The 22,587-nt window shown below is 36.4% G+C and overlaps 1 protein-coding gene across 1 annotated transcript in view; it reads right to left on the bottom strand.

The window, feature by feature from the left end:
* The window catches only part of SLC2A13 (solute carrier family 2 member 13), a 350,636-nt gene that overhangs the window by 275,003 nt on the left and 53,046 nt on the right, over positions 1-22,587 (bottom strand). Inside the window, exon 3 of the mRNA XM_002925835.4 lies at positions 839-1,047. Within this exon, the coding sequence (XP_002925881.2) occupies positions 839-1,047 (209 nt within the window). The remainder of the gene's footprint in view (positions 1-838; positions 1,048-22,587) is intronic.

Here is a 22,587-nt window from a genome sequence, read left to right on the forward strand (position 1 = left end):
GTCTCTATCTCTGTCGAATAAATAAATAAAATCTTTAAAAAAATAAAATAAAATAAAAAATAATTTGACTAATGCAAGTCAGTATCTCCACTTGGGTTACCAATTAATGCAGGGGCAAAAGGAAGGTTGGGAGAAAATGATACATTTGGGAATTGTGACTCTAGGAGGGTAATGGACTGTCAACATTAGAGAGCCTGCCTGAGATTTTGCAAAATGCTACATGATTTCTTCTCTGAAAAGAAATTCATCAACATAAATGGACTAGAAACTTTTTTTGGTTTTCTGACATGGTGAAATTTTGATTACACAATTAAACATTTTAATGAAAACAGGGAAACACAAAATGATGCCAAAACTAGGATCTGAAGATACTCTTATTCTTTATAAAAACTGACTGGAAATTAATGTAACACATGTAAACAAGGTATTTAGTTTTACTAAAGTGATTTATCTTAACAATTGTTCACACTAAGACTTTTTGGTTAATATGGAAGGTCAATATGCATATATTTCTTTATATATAAAATATACCTATACTCAAAAATTACCCCCTAGACACAAAATGATGACAAGCATGTCAAGTATATACAATTTTGAAAGAATAAAAGAGACTCTAAAAAAATAAAAATAGTAATTATGTGAAGATAGTGGTTATAATGGGGATGGTTTTTCTTTTATAACATTACTTTTAAAACTGAATTAAAATATATTTATTTTGATTTGGTATGTACATAAAATTGCTACACCATTCAGAGAGATTAAGTAATAGCAAAAGAAAGTTTCTAAATAAAACCACTATGTAGTTTTAAAATTCGTATTAAGTACAAAATCCACATACCTGAGCCAACCTCCTTTTCCTCTTCTTCAATGTTGTTTTTGATGCTATCATATTCCTCATCAATGGTCTGGTTACCACGCATTTGAGATAAAATTCTACGGGCCTTCTGAGTCTGTCCTTTCTGAATCAGCCATCGAGGGCTTTCAGGTAAAAACAGAAAGCCAAAAAATTGTATAACTGCTGGAATTGCTGCAAGTCCCAACATGTACCTGCAATAAGAAATCCATATATTATTGTAAAATTTGGATTTATTAGCATAGAGTATGAATAAAAGGTCTGTGTTCACCACATTGGGAACAGCATCTAATATTAAATTAGAATGATTTTCCCTTTGTGTGTGTGTGTGTGTGAACAGAAAAAAGAATATTTTTATGCTGTAGTGAGAAACTAAAAAATAAGAAAAATCTGATTCTTCTCTCTCAAATTACAATAAAAAGGGGCAAAAGTCAAAATAATTATATATATACATTCTGCACCACACACATCATGCAAACACCATCATCACCATCCCTTTCTAATACTAATACATATAATTCTATATTTTACAACAGAAAATGAGGCTGAGACAAAACTCTGGTAATCTGTTTAAAAACATATATTTTTCATTAAAATAAATGCCCCAAACTATTTATGTTTGTGCTGTGTGAATGATCAGTGATGATTTCATTTGGCCATCAAGCATCATGTTCACCCTCATTAACTAAGAAGCCCAGAGCAGAAAAAAAGATAGTTAGAAGCAAATAATCATTATTAAAATGACAGAAATATAGTAAATAAGCATATCATTTTAAATCCATCAGAGAAATAACAAAAACAGTAATATGAGTATATCAATATCAAAGCTCTCTCCAAAATTATTCTGACCACTGGAATGATCTCCTAACGTCTCTTTGATGTTAGGCCTCCATCTTTCTGAATTGAATTCTGCCTGTTTTTCTATTGATTTGTCAGTGTCTTCGTTGATTTGCAGGAGTTCTTCACATATGCTGGGGAAGAGCCCTTCCAACCTACATAACTTGCAGGTGCTCCTCCATGCTGTGGCTCGCGTCTTTGCTCACGCAATTCTACCTGCCGCTAGATTAGATAAACTGAGAGGTCGCTTTCGAATGGAAACTTCTGTGGATTTAGGACGCTTTTATATTTTCTGTTGATTCAAATTCCCTGGGTATGTTCCATGGCAGATTTATGATGGCAGAGCTCGGAAAGCCATCTGTGATTACATAACAACTATACTCACTGATATTCATAAATCAATTAGAAGCCACTCGACTCAATACGCTTTTCAAAGCTATTCCAACTTTTAAGCTATGTTAAATCCAAAATAGAGTGAGCAGCCTTGAAGCCTCCAGACATACAACTTGTGAACTAAGTCCAATACTTTTCAAACAAATTCATTTTAATTCCAAAAACGGCAGGAAAAAAAAATACAATTGTCACATAGGTGTTAAGACTACCTCTCACTCCAAGATATTTGCAAATGACATACCTGATAAAGGTTTAGTATCCAAAATCTATAAAGAACTTATCAAACTCAACACCTAAAAAATAATCCAGTTAAGAAATGGGCAGAAGACATGAATAGACATTTTTCCAAAGAAGACATACAGATGGCGAACAGACACATGAAAAGATGCTCAACATCACTCATAATCAGGGAAAAACAAATCAAAATTATAATGAGTTACCACCTAACACCTGTCAGAATAGCTAAAATTAACACAGGAAACAAGAGATGTTGGTGAGGATGCAGAGAAAGGGGAAATCTCTTACACTCTTCGTGGGAATGCAAACTGGTACAGCCACTGTGGAAAACAGTATGGAAGTTCCTTAAAAAGTTAAAAATAGAACTACCCCACAACCCAGCAAATGCACTACCAGGTATTTAGCTAAGGATAAAAATAAATAAATAAATAAAATACTGGCTTAAAGGAACACATGTACCCTGATGTTTATAGCAGCACTATCAACAATAGCCAAATTATGGAAAAACCAAAATGTCCCACTGACTGATGATGAATGGATTAAGAAGCTGTGGAAAATATATACAATGAAATATTATTCAGCCATAAAAAAGAATGAAATCTCACCATTTGCAATGACACAGATGGAACTAGAGTATATTATGCTACGCGAAATCAGTCAGAGAAAGACAAATACCATATGATTTCACTCACGTGTGGAATTTAACAAATGAATCAGATGAACATAATTATAAAAAAAGAGAGGCAAACCATAAAACAGACTCTTAACTGTAGAGAACAAACTGAGGGTTGCTGAAAGGAAGGCAGGCAGTGGGGGAGGCAGGCAGGGATAGGCTAAATGGGTGATGGGTATTTAGGAGGGCACCTGTTGTGATGAGCACTGGGTATTCCATGTAATCATTAAATTCTAGCCCTGAAACTAATATTATACTATATGTTCACTGGAATTTAAATAAAAACTTGAACCAAAACAAAACAAAATAAAAAGAGTATCTTCCTCCAAACAGCAGCTAAAAATACACAGGGAAACAGAAAAAATAAGATTTTTTAAAGTAAACTAAGTTTTTATGACTAAATGAATCATTTGGCTTACAGTATTAAATCTTATTGAAAGTGTTTACTACTTTAATCCATGGGCTGTGACAATTATACCAATACTTAATCATTCCTTCCTCTGCTAACCTACAGAACACAGTGTTTTAACCTCCATTTATGTCACTATACCTTGTATTATATTACATACCTGTCTCACTTGGTTGTGTATTTAACTTTGTATTTGACAAAGCACCTAATAAAATATCTTGCACACAGCAGGCACTTAATAGTCTAAGAAATGATGCAAAAGCAGCTGTACATGTACACTTTCTGCATTAGCTAGACAGACACTAAGCAGACTTCACATCTGCATAGCACTGTGGTTCATGCAGCAATTCTTCCGGGTCATTTACCTTTGCAAACTTAGTTGCAAGGTAATTCCTTCCAATTAAACCGGTTGTTACTCCAGATATAATCAGACCTTTTCTGAAGATGTCTCATCTGAAAACCAGATGAGAGCTGAGATTGGCTCACACAAATGCATGCTTGTGGCGGCTTCCTCTTAAGATGTTAACTGGCACAACCAAATGTGTTACTTTAATGTATGTTTTATTGCTGTAAATGAATGACATTTTTATTCACTTGTGTTTTCTTGAAGAAAAAGGTTATACACAACTGCATTGACAATTACTGCCAATTATGTAAAAGAAAAGTGATAAAAGGCAAATACCAAATATACTGGATTAGGAAATAAACTTTAAAAATCCTAAAAATGGGAGCCTATGTGTCATTTCTCTACATCTTTCATGATCTTTCCTTCTGTTCTCCAAACCCCCTTAGTGATGAACTAAGATTAAAGGGCTGCACAGAGTACTTCAAAGCAGCACTTGAAATAATACTGTGCAGTTTATTGCTCACTATTTAATCCCAGGACACGGTATTTCTAAAAACTAAAAAAAAAAAAAGGAGAAGAGAAGGGAAAGATAAAAAGAAAACTGCAAACATACATATTAGCTTATGTTTCTAAAGCAAGCTATAGAAGACAGACTATTTCAGCCCTCCAACCCTTTAAAATCCAAGAGTCTAGGTCTGGAATGAACAACTCAACGCCCTAACTCTAAGGCGGGTGGCATTCAACCGCCAGCCTTTAAGGTCACTGAAGCCCGGTTCCAGAGACCAGGCAAAATCAAACATGTTTTATACATTTACGTCCTAATGCTTCTCTTCTATAAGTAAAACAAAGCCTATTTTACTATATTTTGATTACCTTTCATGATGTAAAGAATTTCCCACCCCAAAATGAGTCACTTTGGCATAAGGATTATTTTAGGCTGATTATCTTTAAGAACTACAAACACAGGAAAAGCTCTGAAAACCAAATAGAAGTTACCCTTTTGTAAGAGGCATTTATGTTTACAAGGGAAACATCTATTTGTAAGGGTGTCTCCCTCCAGGGGGAAGAGGGGAATGACTCAGCCTTCAGAACTCTTAACAAAGAAGGCAAAATTTAACATCTGTATCACAACCTTACCCTTATTTACTGAGCTTTTCCTGGTAACCTGTCTTAACTGACTCTCCATCCCCAACATTTTCTTTTGTCTTTAGATGAAGATGTTGATGGCTTTGGCCATTTTGGGGAGTTAGTTTTATGTGGATCTCTCCCACTTATACACGAAGTATACATGTCATTAAACTGTTATCTGTTTGTCTCTTGTTAAGTGATCTCATGTCAATTTAATTCTTAGACCAGGCAGAGGAACTCTGAAGGGTAGAAAACATTTTATTCCTCCCAAACAATGATAAAAGTATTTTGATAATAATAAATTTCCAAGGCTCTGTAGAGACCAAATACATGAAGATGTGAGGTAGCTGTGGTTTATGATGGAAAGAGCATAGGAACAGACCTGGGCATACTAACCACAAAACCCTGGTCAAGTTATTTAATATTTTAACGCACAGGGGACAGCGTCTATTTCATAGGACCGCTGAGAGAATTAAGTGAAACCACACAACTGATACCTAGAATGGAGAAGGCACTCACCAAAAAAATGTTTTTACCTTCCTGACTTCCTCACCTATCAATTCAATGCAACTTACCTATCTCGGCTGTATCATCCACCCAAAAGTCAGTAGGTAGAACTAACCAATTACTTTCTTGAGGAAAAACTGTTGCTCTAATGATGTGCAGATTGGAGAACAGGAGAAAAACAAAGAGATTGCTTTGCTGTGTTACTGATGAAAATTTTATCATGAGACTAAAAGAGCAAGAACTCTATAGGCTTAGTTAAGGCAGTATGTATTTGGACTCACCTTGAGTTCTCAAAATCCAAGGAAATCAGGAACCACATGAGTGACAAAAAATATACTAATAAGAAAGTCTACTGACAAACCAGGGCATGGGACTTGACCCCAGGACCCTGAGATCATGACCTAAGCCAAAATCAAGAGCCAGGTGCTTAACTGACTGAGCCACCCAGGGGACCCAAGAGTGCCTAGATTTTAATCCTAGTTCCCCCCGCAAAAGTTTTACCTATGGATATGGGAGATGTCATTATTATAAGTTAAATCAAGGGTTCTAAGCTCTAGCTTCACATTAGAATGGGGGGAGGGAGACTTTTAAACATACCAGTGTCCAGGCCCTACCCACCCAGGATTTTGATTAATTGGTCTGGGCTCCAGGCCCAGGAAATTCTATTTTATTAAAAGCTCCCCAGGTGGTGCTAATGTGCAGTCAGGGCTGAGAACCACTGATCTAAGTGTTTTTAAAAACCCAGGGGGTGAACGTGAACAGGAAGCACCCAAGGTCCATACTATAAGGCAAAAACTATTTATCTTCTGGGGGCACACCAAGCTGACAGAAAGGGAAAGCAGGTTGACTAGAACAAAAATGCCAATCTTTCAGGAATTTTAAAATCCTTTAGACTCTTCTGTGGCATCCTGATCACTCACAGAGATATCTTTTTAAACATTCTCAACTGAAGGTAACAAATGAGCTATTTTCTGGTCCAACTAGCCACATCAGTACCTGCCTCCCAGAAAACTAAGGATGGGCCCTCAGATGGTGAGCAAAGCTTTCCAATGGTGTGGCTGGTACAGCAATCACCAAAGGAGGCAAGCCCAGCTCTTTCACCTCAGGTTAAGTCTTCATCCCAGTGCCAAGAACTGAAGCTCTGTGAATCAAATATCCAGCATTCCCAGGAGACAGCCCTTCCCCTGGTGGTACCCCACATACAATCAAATAGGTCCTGCCTTGAATCCATAATTGCCACCATTCTTGTTTTAAAAGAATCATACTGCTCTCACCTACAAAACTGAAGGAAAGTATCCTCTCATAGATAGCCATTTAAGACGCAGAACTGTGTAGTTCATAATTGCCCCACTTCTTTCATAACAAAATGGTTATCTGATAAGATGGTCTACTGATAACATGATGAACATATTACTTATTCTCCAGTAGTTCCACAGGGTGATGATTATGTTCCAATACATTAAAAAAACTACTTGAATGTAGCTTAGACATGTAGCCACTGAGCAGCAATAGTAAGAGCTAGTACACAGCACTAGTTACTATGTGCCAAGCACTGCTCAAAGGGCTTAAGAAACACTAGTCAGTCTGTCTTCACAATGACCCTATAAAGTGGGTATCATTACTGTCCCCATTTTAAAGACAAACCAGGTATAAACCGGATATAGAACTAGTATGCTGTGGAACTAGGATTAAAATCTAGGTACTCTTGGGTCACCAGGGTGGCTCAGTCAGTTAAGCATCTGGCTCTTGATTTCAGCCCAGGTCATGATCTCAGGGTCCTGGGGTCAAGCCCCGTGTTGGGCTCCATGCTCAGCAGCGAGTCTGCTTGAGATTCTCTCTCCCTCTGCCTTCTGACTCCACTCTCTCTTTCTAAAATAAATAAATCTTTTTAAAAATTTAGAAATAAAATAATATCTAGGCAATCTGGCTCCCAATGTTTATTGTAAGACAAGCTATAATAAATGTTTAATGATTAGTTAATTTAATTCTGCAGAAATTATAGAAGACAGAATTTATCTCAACCTCATGTTTAAAGACTTTTGAGGATAAACTTTGCAAGTTTTATTGTTCACTCACCTCTGTTAAATATATTAAAGCACCGCAGGAAAACCAGGCAAAGGGGTTGCCTGGGAGCAGTGCCCCCAGTCATATGGAGCACAGTACCTGACACAAAGGGACCCACGGGAAGGGAAAACACAGACCTGCTGCTGGCAAATGGAATCTATTATTATTCCCGACACCAGAGTTTTACTATGAAAATTATCGACTATTAATTAAAAGAAAATATCTCATTTGTATGGGCAAACTTGTACTGCTTGAATGCTGGGCCAAACTGAATTTGAATTTCATTTTTAACATACACATTTTCGTGTAGGAAAAGTATAGGTAACATGGCAGGAGATAGTTTAAAAGATGACAGCAATTGCACTACTGGGTATTTACCCCAAAGACACAGACGTAGTGAAGAGAAGGGCCATATGCACCCCAATGTTCATAGCAGCATTGTCCACAATAGCTAAATTGTGGAAGGAGCCGAGATGCCCATCAACAGACAAATGGATAAAGAAGATGTGGTCCATATATACAATGGAATATTACTCAGCCATCAGAAAGAATGATTACCCAACATTTGCAGCAACATGGATGGGACTGGAGGAGATTATGCTAAGTGAAATAAGTCAAGCAGAGAAAGACAATTATCATATGGTTTCACTCATTTATGGAACGTAAGAAATACCAGGAAGATCGGTAGGAGAAGGAAGGGAAGAATGAAGGGGGAGTAAACAGAAGGGGGAATGAACCATGAGAGACTAGGGACTCTGGGAAACAAACTGAGGGCTTCAGAAGGGAGAGGGGTGGAGGATTGGGATAGGCCGGTGATGGGTATTAAGTAGGGCACATATTGCATGGTGCACTGGGTGTTATACCCAAATAATGAATCATGGAACACTACATCAAAAACTAAGGATATACTCTATGGTGACTAACATAATAAAAAATTATTATTAAAAAAAAAAGATGACTGGGAGCAAAAAGAAAAAAAAAACCAATTTGATTTGATCCTTCTAAAATATTTTACATGAGGGATGTGGTAGATCAAACATTGCTTTCCACTACATTTTGTTTTTCAATCTCTGCTTCCCCAAGACCTCTCCAAGCCTCTCCCCTTCCAAAAGAATTGTGCAAGAGTGAAGAACTGTAACGTGCATCCACATGTTGTTTATGTCTCTTCTCCTCTCTGTTCTTTCTTAAGTTCCCAATGTGTTACAATAGGAGAGCTGTATGACTTATGGTTTTAATTATAAGTCAAGCTATTGTAGAAAAACTATCATAGCTAAGAGAGCTGTATTACAATACGTTATATTTAAAGCAAATTGTATGCAATTGTTTTTACAGCTCTTGAGTTCCACTAAGGAAAGACACTTCACTCTGAGAAGTGTATAAAGGTTTTTTTGGAGACTGCAGTCAGCCCATTATCCCAATATGCCATGAGAGCATTAAGGTGCAGTTCAATAATCACTTCCTTACTTGTCTCCCAACCTCACATTGCTAAATGTATTTTTCAACCAAATCTCTACCTTATATTCTCATTACAGAGAATCTTGCTATTTTTCAAAACACAGATTAGTTCAATGATAATCTCTGAAGTTTGTCCCTTGTATGGTAAGGATTTTTAGCAATATTCCTTAATATCCAATACTGTCTTATAATACATTGGAAAAAAATCAAGTGACAAATGGTATAATTCTGACAGTTTCATTTCCATCCTCTGTCTTGTAGCTTGTACTCTGTTTATATCTATTTCCTATTGATTTACAAATCGTGTTCATGTTAGCCCTTTCTGAACAGCACAAAAAAAGTTAGAGGTATATCATAAATATTAAGATACTAAGCCTTATTCTTTAAAACTTTACAGTTTCCAACTGGCATCCTTTTACATAGAACTGTGAAATAAACTCTAAACCATTTTTTCCCGAAACAGTTCGTTGAAAATAAAAAGGGTCAGCAGTTAGAATCAGTAAATTCTTCGAAAGTGTTAACTAATGATTTACTGTGTTACTTGGAAAGATAAGGCTGAATTCCTATGATCTATCTGAGCTGTTATTCTGAGATGTTTACCCTGCAAACATCACCTTAATGTAGATCAAGTGCCAAAGTCTACACCAATTGTTAAGCATCATGAATGCACTTAAACCAGAGATATCAAAAAACATCCGCCATGCTGGAACTTTCCAATATATATCATTTACCTTGTTTAGGGTAATGAAATGTTTTCCCCTTAAAAAGGCATAACCCAACCCTTTCAAACCACATTCAAGAACACTGCTCCTTCAGTCCTACATCTTCAGCTACCTGACTTCGTTGTTCAATGTTCCTATGGATTTTGAGGATTTTCTTCATGTTCTTCTCATATACTTAATAATCGTATGAGTTATGCATTTACTAAAAGATCTCTATTCTTGGATTTACAAAAGAAATGCTCATCATCATATATCAATCACAAGACATTTACCTGACAATCACCAAATATAAATTATAATAATTTATGGGGAGGCCTGGATGGCTCGGTCAGTTTAGCATCTGCCTTCAGCTCAGGTCATGATCCTAGGTTCCTAGAATCAAGCCCTGCATCTGGCTCCTTGCTCAGTGGGGAGCCTGCTTCTCTCTCTGCCTGCCATGCCCCCTGTTTGTGCACACGTGCGCGCGCTCTGACAAATAAAATCTTTTAAAAAAACTATAATTTATGTAGTATGTTTCTACCTAATGCCAAATTTTAGATGCAAAAGGGTGACACTGAATTTAGCCACCTGCTATAATTACAACTCACCTAACATATTTTTCAATTTTAGTGCATGACTCGCAACTCCATTTTAACAGATAAGAAATTAAAATAATAAATTGAGATCCCAGGCTGGTAAATTAGTTTCCCTCTGCCTTCAAGGACCCCATAGAACAGCAACATTGAAGACTGACATATTTGATAATCTGATGGCAGCAAGAGAGTAAACATGAGAACAAGGCTGAAAGTACATAAGAAAAAAAAAATCAATATGTTCCAGTTGGAATCTTTCAAGTAAAAAGCAGGTAATATATGATCAGCAAATGAGCAACTTTTGTGTTACCTGGTGAATGATTCTGTAACTATTAAAAAATCTTGCCAAATATGTAAACATAAGAAAATATTAACTCTGTGTAGGTAGGGAAAATGCCTTAAAGTGATTTGATAATGGTATATCGGGCAGGTAGTTTGGCCAAATTTTATTTAGAGTGTTGTGACTATAGTAGAAGCAGTAAAATATACTTACTTCGAAAGAATAAGGTGTGATATTAAATAAATGAATGTGCTTTGCACAGATGTTTAGTAGGTTTCAACTACATGACAAAATACAATGACCTCCACAAAATGCGCGGTATTGTGCTAGAAATAACGCACACACAGACACACCTGAACACCTATCCTTTTTTTTTTTTTTTTTTTTTTGGTCACTCTGAAAATCTTCCATATCCAGAGCTCTGGCCTACAGATTTGGGAGATTTAATGATTAGCAGACATCCTTTGCTTCAAGGAGCTTATACACTAGCAATCATCAAACAAAATAGGATTACATTTAATTGCTATGACTGAGGTTTTGGCACAGTGTAGGAACAAGGACAAAAGTTATGTCAACAGAGGCTGTTAGGAAAAGTGTCAATGCAGAAGCAGCATTTAAATTAGTCACTGGCCAATGCAGAAGAGGAAAATAATGGAAGGAGCTAACAGAAGGTGCAGGTATACAATTTTTAGGTATAATTTGTATACAGTAAAATGAAGAGATACAAGGTATACCATTCTAAGAGGTTTGAAAAATATATATACCCTTATAACCACCATCCTAATAAAAAATCAGAACATTTCCATCATTCCAGAAAGTTCCCTATACCCCTCTTTCCAGTCAATCCCTACTGCCATAGACAGCCAATGACGAAATATCTGTCCCCATAGCTTATTTTATATGTTAATGAACATCACATGGAATCATGGAGACTGTACTCTTGCATTTAACTTCTTTCAATCATGTTTTTTGAGATACATCCACATTGTTGTTCTATTTCGCAGATTTATCTATCCGTCCTTACCAGTCTGTTTTGATTACTTTAGCTTTATACTAAGTCTTGAAATCAGACAAACTCTCCCAGTTTCGTTCTTCAAGATGGTTTTGGCAATTCTAAGTCCTTTACTTTTCTGTAAAAACTTTTAGAATCACCTTGTCCATGTGAATGAATTTGAATGACTGTAAATGGTGACAGTGGACATCTCTGCCTTGTAGCTGATAGTAAGGAAAAGCATTCCAGCTTTCACCACTGGGTACAAAGTTGGCCGCAGGTTTTCTCATACCTGTCCTCTACTGAGTTCAGGAAGTGTTCTTCTAGTTTGCTGGAAGGTTTTGGCATAAATGAATGTTATTCTGTCAAATGCTTTCTCTGCATATATTGAGTTAATTATATAGATCCTCCTTTTTTTAATAATTTGAACATGTGACCTGCACGAATTAACTTTCAAATGCTAAATAACCTGACTTTCCTCAGAAAACTGACTTGATCGCAAACTTATTATACTTTATTATACTAGCTTTGATTTGCTACTATTTTGTAAGGATACTTTCAATCAGTACCTAGAGTTTTTTGTTCTTGTAATAGCTTGGGTCATATTAGAGTTATGCTGTCCTCAAAACCCCAGGTGGGAAGTGTTCCTTCCATCACTGTTTTCTTAAAGCTTTTGTTTAATCTTGGAACTATTTCTTCCTTAAATATTTTACAGAATTCACCACTGAAACCATCTGGGCCTGGATTTGCTTTGCAGGTAGGCTACTAATAACGATTCAATTTATTTAATAAATACAGGGATATTCAGATTTTCCATTTTACCTTGTGTCAGTTTTTAGTAGGGCTGTGATTTTCAAGCAATATTCCCGTTTCACCTAAGTTGCTGAATTTATTGGCATAAACTCATTCAAAGCATTCCCTCATTATCCTAATAATGTCCATAGCAATGATGCGTTCTTTTATCCTGAAATTGACAACTTGTGCTTTAGCTTTTTCCTTAATCAGTTTAACCAGTCATATCAGTTTATCAATTTTATTAATCTTTACAAAGAAACAACACTTTTTTCTATTGCTTACCTTTCTATTATGTCGACTTCTAGTCTTTATTATTTATCATTATTTCTGATTGGTTGGCTCCATTATCATTATGAAACGTCCCTTTTTATCTCTGGAAATACTGCTTGTCTTAAAGTCTTACTTTGTGTGACTATTAACAAAGCCACACCAGCTTTCTTATACTTAGTGTTTGTAAAGTAAATCTCTTCCCACTCTTTTACTTTTAACCTATCTGTAGCATTATACTTAAATTGTGTCACTTTTAGACAATATAGGCTTGTGTCATGTTTCTGTGCACAATGAACATTTTTTATATTTTGTAATTATTGCAATAATTGGGTTTTAAGTCTATCATTTGCTATTTGCCTTCCATTTGCTCCATCTGTTTATTCTTGTGTTCTTCCTTTCTTGCCTTTGTTCAGCTTATCCAAATATTTTAAATATCCATTTTAATTTTTTTTTTTTAAGAGAGAGAGTGTGACTAGGAGTGGGGGAGAGGTAGAGGGAGAGGGGGAGGGAGAGAGAGAATCTTAAGCAGGCTCCACACTGGGAATGGAGCTGGACACAGGGCTTGATCTCACGGCTCTGAGATCATGACCTGAGCCAAAATCAAGAGTCAGATGCTTAAGTGACTGAGCCACCCAAGCACCCCTCCATTTTAATTTTTTTTTTTTTAAGATTTGAGAGAGAGAGAGCAGGGGGAGGAGTAGAGGGAGAGGGAGGAGGAGAGAAGCAGACTCCCCACTGACTATGGAGCCCAACATGGGGCTTGATCCTATGACCCCAAGATCATGACCTGAGTCAAAACCAAGAGTCAGATGCTCAACTGACTGAGCCACCTAGATGCTCTTCCATTTTAATTCTTATAATGGGTTCTTAGCTGTATCTTTTTATAGTATAGTCTCATGGTTGTTCTGGGGATAAAAATAGGCATCTTTACTACTTAGAGATAACACTGTAACTCTTGAGAAACATATAATTTCCATTTACTTCCTCTAATGTTTTTACTATCAGCATCACATATTTTATAGCTAAGTACATTACATTTAAATGTGAAGTCATATGTCTTTTGAAAAAACTGAGAGGAAATAAAATAAAGTCCTTTATATTTAGCCTCCTATTTTTAATAGCTGGTGCTCTGGTCCCTTATTGTAGATGAGTTTTCATCAAGGGTCATTTCCCTCAGTCTGAAGAATTTCCTTTAGCATTTCTTACAATGCAGGAGGTGGTGAGATTCTATTAATTTTACTTTTTCTGAAAATGTTTTTATTTTACCTATACTTTTGAAGGCTATTCTCCTACTGGATTGACATTTTTCTTTCAGTATAACTGATCCTTGAACAACATGGGTGTGAGCGGCACCCACCCTGCGCAGTCAAAAATCCAAATGTAACTTCTGACTCCCCCCAAAACTACTACTAGCCTACTGTTGCCTGGAAGCCTTACCAGCGACATTCAACTAACAGTTGATTAACACATATTTTGTATGTGATTGTATTATGTCCTGTATTCTTAAAGCTAAAGAAAAGAAAATGTTACCAAGAAAATCATAAGAGAAAATACATTTACAGCACTATACTGTATCTGTCAAAAAAATCTGTTAAGTGGACCAATGCAGTTCAAACCCATGTTGTTCAAGGGTCAACAGTATCCTAAAGATGACATGCCATCGTCTCCAGACCTCCCACTGTTCCTGACGGAAAGTCAGCTGTCATTTGTATTGCAGCTCTTCTTCATGAAACCTGTCTTCTTTTCCTTGGATCCTAACTTTCTCTGTATGTATCTTCTGTTTTCAGCCATTTGATTATGATACGCCTGCGTATGCTCGTCTTTATATTTATCCTACTAGGGATTCACAGTATTCTGGAATCAGGACTTAGTGCTTTCACCACATTTTGGAAGTTTGTGGCCATTACTTTTTTTTTTTTTAACCTATTTTTCCCTTATTCTTTCTTGGATTTCAATTACATGTATATTAGACTACTTAGTATTAGAGGTATATAAGAATATTCGACGACCTTGTGTCCTCGGTCACTGAGGCCTCTTTTTCAACTTTATTATTTTCTCTATTTCAGATTAGGTGGTATCAATGAATCTGCCTTCAAGTTTTCAGGTCCTATCTTCTATCATCTTCAATCTGCTGTTAAGTCCACCCAATGAACTTTTTATTTTTTTATTTTTTTTTTTAAAGATTTTATTTATTTATTCGACAGAGATAGAGACAGCCAGAGAGAGAGGGAACACAAGCAGGGGGAGTGGGAGAGGAAGAAGCAGGCTCATCGCAGAGAAGCCTGATGTGGGGCTCGATCCCACAACGCCAGGATCACGCCCTGAGCCGAAGGCAGACGCTTTAACCACTGTGCCACCCAGGTGCCCCCCAATGAACTTTTTAGATGTTAATTTATAATTTCAGAGATCGTACTTACACTATTAGAATTTCTATCCGGTTTTATTTTTTATAGGTTGCATTCTTTGCAGAGATTCACCATGTGGTCACTCAGTGTGACTATTTTGTTTGCTATGTCCTTCAACACATTAATAATAGCCGCTCTAGAGTCCTTTCTGCTAATTTCAACATCTGCATTATCTTGAGGGTCTGTCTATATTGTCCAATTTTTCTTTTAGTTATGTGTCATAAGTTCTGTTTATTCACATGTCTAATAATTTTTTGTGTTCTGAGTATCGTGAATGATAAACTGTAGAGACCCTAGATTTTATTCTCTTCTTATGAATACTATAGACTTTTTCCTCTCAGCCCCCTTGAGTTTGTGGAGGCTTGGCTTTATACTGGGTTAGTGTGAATCTGATTCAGTTCTGGTCTTAGGGCAAATCCTTAGTCATGCAACAAAGTCTTTACTTCTAAGGCCCAGTCCTTCTGTAGTTCTAACGGAAAGCCTGAGCTGTAACCTCGAGTTCAAACTCTGAATATGTCACTCCTCATACGGGCAGGAAATAAAATCTCTCCCAGCTTTTATCATCTTGTAACTGTTATTTTCCACAGGCTCCATGGAATCTCTGCTATATCTTCAGAGTTTTGAGGTAAGTAAAACATTCACGGCAAATTAATATTCAGATCTGGGGGGCTTCCTCCTCTGTGGATCATTCTTTTCCTGGATTTTCACCCTCAAATTCCACCCCACTCTGACCACCCTAAACTCTAGCCACTGAGACTGTAAGCAAATAAAACTATAATTTTCTACTTAAGTTCTAGCTATCCATTATGGATTGAGGGCTACCCTCAAGTAAAAAGCCATAAATGTAGACTCATCATGAGCCATTTAAGAATCAAATCCCCTGGGGCACCTGGGTGGCTCAGTCGGTTAAGCACCTGCCTTCAGCTCAGGTCACGATCTCAGGGTCCTGGGATCAAGCCCCATGTTGGGCTCTCTGATCAGCAGGGAGTCTGCTTCTCCCTTTCCCTCTGTGTGCATTCTTTCTCTCTCCACCTCTCTTTCTACCTCTCTCTCTAATAAATAAGAAAAATCTTTTAAAAAAGAAAAAAAAAGAATCAAATCCCCTTCAGTTCCAACCTACTCTCGGAGCCGGAGTTTTCCAGTGTCCTAAACAGTTCTAAAAATTCTGTCCGTGGTTTATAATAATCATTGTCAGGAGAGATTAGTCTTATACAACCGCTCTCATTGGCAAACTATATTTACTGTTTACCTGGGGAAAGAAACAGATGATTGAATGTGAGGGAAATTTTTATTGCCAGCTTTAGATATAAGATAGAAAATCAACCTAAGATTTTCTGGAGATGACAGCAAACAATATCTACTAGCATTTAAAAGTTTGTACATATGTTCAGAGCCATTAACTCATCTGATGCTATAACATTATAGAACTGCTGAAGCATTAGCTTCATAAAGATATTAGAGCTCAGATAAATTAATTCATGCGCTGTGAAAAACAAGTCTTAAACCTATTCCTCCCACAACACTATCGATACCTTTATGACAAAGAGTCTTGCATCCTAATTCTGTCAACAATGAAATTACAAATGTCTTCAGCATTAAGATACTAACTTACAATCAAGCTGTTAGCCACATCCATCTTTCTTAAAATGGCCACTGCACAGTTAGATTTCTAAGACAGCTTTATACTCTGTATTTTATATGGAGCCAAATACCACTGATCTCTGAGCACTAAACTATAAGAACACTTTCCCCAGCATAAATTTGTTTAGAAATACCACCTTTTTGAAATATCATTCTCAAAAGCATCTTATTGACATGATTTTTTTAAATTGTAAAATATTAAGGGGGGGGAGAGGTTCACTCATTTTTCATCCCAAGGTAATTATTTTAAAAATTATTTTCTGTACTTTCAATAAACAAACTTGATTCAATGTACTGCTAAAGTGAGTGCAAGGAATTTAAAGTTCTGTTCACACCCACTGAAGACTACCTTTCTACGTCACCTTCAAATTCCCACATAGTCATCACAGCCCTCCACCTAGCTGCTTTAAAACTTCTCACTATTGCCCACACATGACTGGCCCTTTCACACTACTTACCAGGCTTTTGAAAATTCTATTCCACCTAACATTTCCTTCTCCCTCACTATGCCTGGAACTCTCTTAATCATAAAGACTCAGCTCAAATATCTTTCCATCATAAAGCTAAGTTATCCACACACCCTAAGAGCTCTCATAACACTATCCATCATTTAATTAACAAGCTGATGAAAAACTCTCTCCATTAGTCTGTGAGGTGCCTGAGAACAGGTACACTTCTTATTTCTCTATCTTTGGTAGCATGTACAACACAGTATACAGAAGGTGCCCCCCAAAAAGTTTTTCTTGAATGACTGAAAGATTCCTATACTAGCTGATGTCTCCAAGAGTAACACCTCACTACCTCACACCTATATTCTGGTGACAGCCTCATAAATATAGTCTCTGCAAACATCCAGGAGGCAAGAGTTCCAATAAATTCTGAGCATCACTCTCATATTAATCTTTGATTTACATTATAGCATGCTCTGCTCTAAAATAGTTTCCCTTTGCCCGTAGATAAAAGTTCAAAAATCCCTAAGCCTAGAATTCACAGACCTCTAGAATCTGGCTCCCATCTCTCATGCACTTCATTCCCTCAGTTTCAAGCCTCCTGATACTGTCCTCACTAGCCTCTATTCTGCCCTCATTTCCACCTCTGTCCACCAATTCTTCAAAGAACTCGGCACAAGTCTCACACTGTCCACGAATTAGCCTGAAGGCATTTCAGAAAAATCTCTCCTGCAGATGTTGCTAACACTAATATTCTGTACTTCTCATTCAACACTTAACATTTCCTCAAATTTTACTTCCCAGCACACACAAAAAGCATGATGTAAATGATGAAAAATGTGAAAATACCTAGCACGTTCAGACACCAAATGGTTGTGCATGGGCTACTGAGATAACACTAATTTTAAAAAATTAAATCTGAGAATAAAATGAACAAAAATCAACATAAAATAGAATAATTTAGCTCCTCTCTAGATATACCAGTCTTATTACTATAGGTCACATGATGGTTTATGTAATCATAAGTAGAGGAAAACTCATTTGAAAACCAGCTCTGTCCAAAAAAGAACAAAAAGTGTTCTGGAGCCAGGGAGGCATATTATTTTGAGGGATGGAAACCTACATGAGCTCAGAAACTAATTTTCATTCTCTGATTTGTACCCCTAATAAGAAACACTTATGATTAATAATTTAGTTTTCCAGCTATCTATGAAGCAAATGTATTCCTCAACATACATTAATGAATTGGTATTTTGGTTTAAAAATCAATAGCTTTTCACTTTAGTTAAGAGTCCCTTCCCTAGAGCTGAATCAATTCAGCTCAGTTCAATAAACATTAAATGAGCATTTTCTATGTTCCAGGCTCTCTCCTAGATCTAAAAAACGAGTACAAAGTCAATGACATTCAGGAGTTCTAAAGTGAATCGAGAGACTAACAAAAAAGTAACTAGTTCAAAATAACAAATGTATAAAACAGTGAAGCTATGTAGAAAGTCTTATGAAAGGACAAGGGGACAGAAACATTTCACATGATATGCAAAAGCAGAGATTTAAAGGAGGAACCGTAGGTGGACCAGTAAAGCAGGACAGGGTAGGAAAGCGTTATAGATAAATTAAGCAGATGGAAAAATCTAGAAACGATGCAACTGGTGTATCGGGCATACAAGCACGGCTGTTATATAAAGGAAGAGGGAGGGAGGCAACGATAAGGTATAAAAATCTAGAAAAGCAGGCACAGACTGGATAATGGAAGGCACCACAAACCATGATAAGAGCCTGACTTTTTATTTCCTGTGGGAAATGGAGAGGCTGTGAGACATTTAAGCAGTGGCATGCCCAGGTAAGTGTTTTATACCTTCACAGTGGCAGCTGTTAAATTTACTCCATTATATATTTATTGAGGGCCTGCGACATGCCAGGCTTTAACTCGGCAATGAGAAAAGAGAAAACCTTCATTTGCTTGAGGGGCAGTGAGTAAATCCATGTTCAATAAGCAAGACTAAAAAATATCAGCACAGAGAAAGGCAGTGATAAAACTTTGTATCATTAATACTAACTACTAAAATACCTCAGCCATCTTTATAAGCACTGTAATATATTAAGTAAAAATCAAATCTTTCTCAACATCATGATTCATCAGGGAAATGCAAATCAAAACCATGATGAGATGCCACTTCACACCCACCTAAGATGACGATAACCAAAAAGACAGATAATAAATGTTTCCTAGCATGCAGAGAAACTGGAATTCTCATACATTGCTAAGTGGGAATGTAAAATAATGCAGTACTTTGGAGAACAGTCTGCCAAGTCCTCAAAAGGCTAGATGTAGTTACCACATGACCTAGCAATTCCACCCATAGGTATATACCCAAGAGAATGGAAAACATGTCCACTCTGAAAGTTGTACAGAAATGTTCATAGCACCATTATTTATAATAGCTAAAAAGTGGAAATGTCCATCAACTGATAACTGGATAAATGGAATGTGGTATATCCACATTTGCCAATAAAAAGAAAGAAAATACGTACACATTCTACAATATGAATGAACTCTGAAAACATGGTCAGTGAAAGAAGCCAGTCCACAAGGGACCACATACCGTTACATGCAATGTCCAGAAGAGGCAAATCTATAGAGACAAAGAGTAGATTAATGATCACCTAGAGCTGGCAAGAGCTGGAAAGTTGGGGGGTGACAGCTACGGGGTACAAAGTTTCTTTCTGGGGTAATGAAAATATTCTAAATTTGACTGCAGTGATGGCTTCACAGCTCTGCAAATAGACTAAAAGCCATTGAATATGCATCTTAAATGGGTAAACTGAATGGTATGTGAATTATATCTCAATAAAGTTGTTTTTACAAAATTCTAATCATTAGTGATCTCTTCAAAATCCTTATTCTTCTTTCCTCGTGAAGCTGGATGACATTTTTCCCAGGAAAAATGTTTAATAACACAAGAGTGCTACACAAATACCAAGGTTCAATTTTCTACTGGCAATTCTTTTTTCTAGAAAAATTAATCCTCTAGTTGTTCGGCAGAAAACAATTTATTTCTATGATATCCAACTAAGAGAACAGTAGCTTTGACCCATCTGGCACAAAAGATGAGTTAGTTTTTCAAGAACAAAGGCTAAGAAGTTTTTGTCTGATTAATCAGTTTCACCTTCTGTAAGTCTTAATTTGGTCACTACTGTCAAAATTGTCAATAACTACATTTTAAATTATAAACTGCTGGAAGCAGAATGAGGAGGAAAGTAGTTAGATTTCAAGTAAGAAGAACTGGCTCTAAACTCTTCTTTGTAACAGCCATGTGGCCTCAATCAAATCTTTAACTTCTCTTAGCATTTTTTTAATCTGCAAATTGTGAATATATCAGTTCCACCAGTCTCTCGAGATTTTAGTCAGGATCAAATAATACTCACTAACAGACTCTAAAATTGTTCATCACTCCAATGTAAACTAGTAAAATCTGGGACACTGGTTATACGGTAATAACACCAAATGTTTGGTAACTTGAACTAGACAGTTTCAGAGGCAATAAAAGTCAAAAAGGGAAATAAACAATGTTAAAATGTCAAAATTCTTGGAAGAGAGGGGACACCTTACTTGATAACATGCAAAAATATGAGTATGAAAAAATTCTATTTGTAGCATTTACACCCACATTTTAATTAGGATTTCTGAAATATATGCCACAAAAATGAATTATGTGTTGTTATAATTTTAAATAAGTTATTGCTGACAGTTCTAAAGATGTTAAGGTAGTTCTTCAACCTTTATTTGCCTGTAACCACACTCCTATTAGCCCAGGAGTCAGAGAAGTTAAACACACTGCCAAGAATGTTAAATACTGAAAGAGAATAACACACAGAAAATTCACCAGTAAAAAAAGGAAACCTGTTTGCACATGGACATAAGTGAATGAGTATTCATGCAAACAGCAAGTGAGTTCCAAGAGATCTGGTATGTTAATGCATTCGGCTGAGTACCAGCCCAAGTTAGTTTTCCTATCCTCTTACAGTTTATTTTTTCACCCTTCAGTCTAGTATTGTGGGGAAAATGCACACAGGCATGCTATTCGGCTTTCCTACAAACATATGTCTCCAACTTCAGCTGGGATCCCACGGTTATTTGGAACATCATTTTTGTCTCTAGCCTTTTCTTTCTTACACTTTCTATGGCAGCTATAAGCATTTAACATTTATTTTCAAAATCAAAAGTCAGACACTTAACGAACTGAGCCACCCAGGCACCCCAAATTTTTTTTTTAACTTGATGTAAATAAATGATTTAGGCCTACTTAAAGACATGGGGTTGAAAAGCTGACTTTCACCAAGTTTCTAAAAAAGACTCAAAATATCAGTTTATGCTGGTAAGAGTTATCTTTGTATTCATCTACAGAGTGGAAAAAGAAAGATGAAATTTCCTGTTTCTCCAATTTTCGGGTAATTTCTCACTTTGGCAGAGATTCGTCCCTTCAAAGATGGAAAGTGGTTTAGCAACCTCTGTAGAAGGAACTAATGCTTTAAGAATTGGGTCCTCTCTTTAATGGTCCTGACACAAGTAGGCCCTAATTGGCAACAGTAAGTTTTCTTACATAACTTTTAATAAAGCTTCATCAGTCTCAGTCTTCAATGGCTCAACAAAACACATGGTTTATGGTGCTGTTCACACAGAAGCTTAACTCCCTACATCCTTATCACATCAAACCTGTTTTTCTTCAGCTGTTAAAAATTCACTTCAACACTATAAGTACCGTGCATAAAAGTACTAGAGTCTTGTCTTGTTCAATCTTGTATCTCCAGCACCCATACAGAGATGTTCAATAAACATTTGTTGTAATCCACGGTGCCAAGAGAATAAGTTAGAGAACACTGTGTGACCCGCTGCACCTTTTAACAAAATTTCCCTGACCAGTTACATGAAGCTATTGTTTTACTATAAAGCGTGATATCAAAATTCAGAGCCTATTATAGTTTTAAGCTTTAACATAAGATTAGTTTTCTTCTATAACGTTTGGTTTGAAAATATTTCAAAGCAGTTTAAAAACACTTTTCTCATCTCTTTTGATTCAAAATAAGGCAAATAGTGACCAGGGAACAATTTGTGTATTTTAAATTTAAGTATACATAACAACATATTTTTATATAGCTAAATCTATACCTTTAAAGCATGGGTTTTCTTCCTTTCAGGTCAGAATGTAGCCTCTTAAATCCAAAAAGGATGTTAGTTATAACTGCAGTTCATAAACACCTTGTCAATCACTGATACAATTCAAGAACTCCATACATATTTATTGCTGCATTCATTTTTAAACAAATATTGCAAAAGATTACACACAGTGTGAGAAATGTCATCTAAATGCTAAAAAACCTGTAAATATCAATTCATAATGGTAGGTTCCTTGTCTATCATTAAAATAAATATCAGCTTCTTGTCCACTTTCAATTTTGCTGAATGCCACCCACTTATAAATTAGTTATAATGATTCAAAATACCCAGTTACATATTTCTTATCATTTCTCAATGTTTCTCCCATCCCCTAAAATCATGATT

This window comes from Ailuropoda melanoleuca, chromosome 16, assembly GCF_002007445.2.
Source record: "Ailuropoda melanoleuca isolate Jingjing chromosome 16, ASM200744v2, whole genome shotgun sequence".
In the NCBI taxonomy this organism is placed as follows: Eukaryota; Metazoa; Chordata; class Mammalia; order Carnivora; family Ursidae; genus Ailuropoda; species Ailuropoda melanoleuca.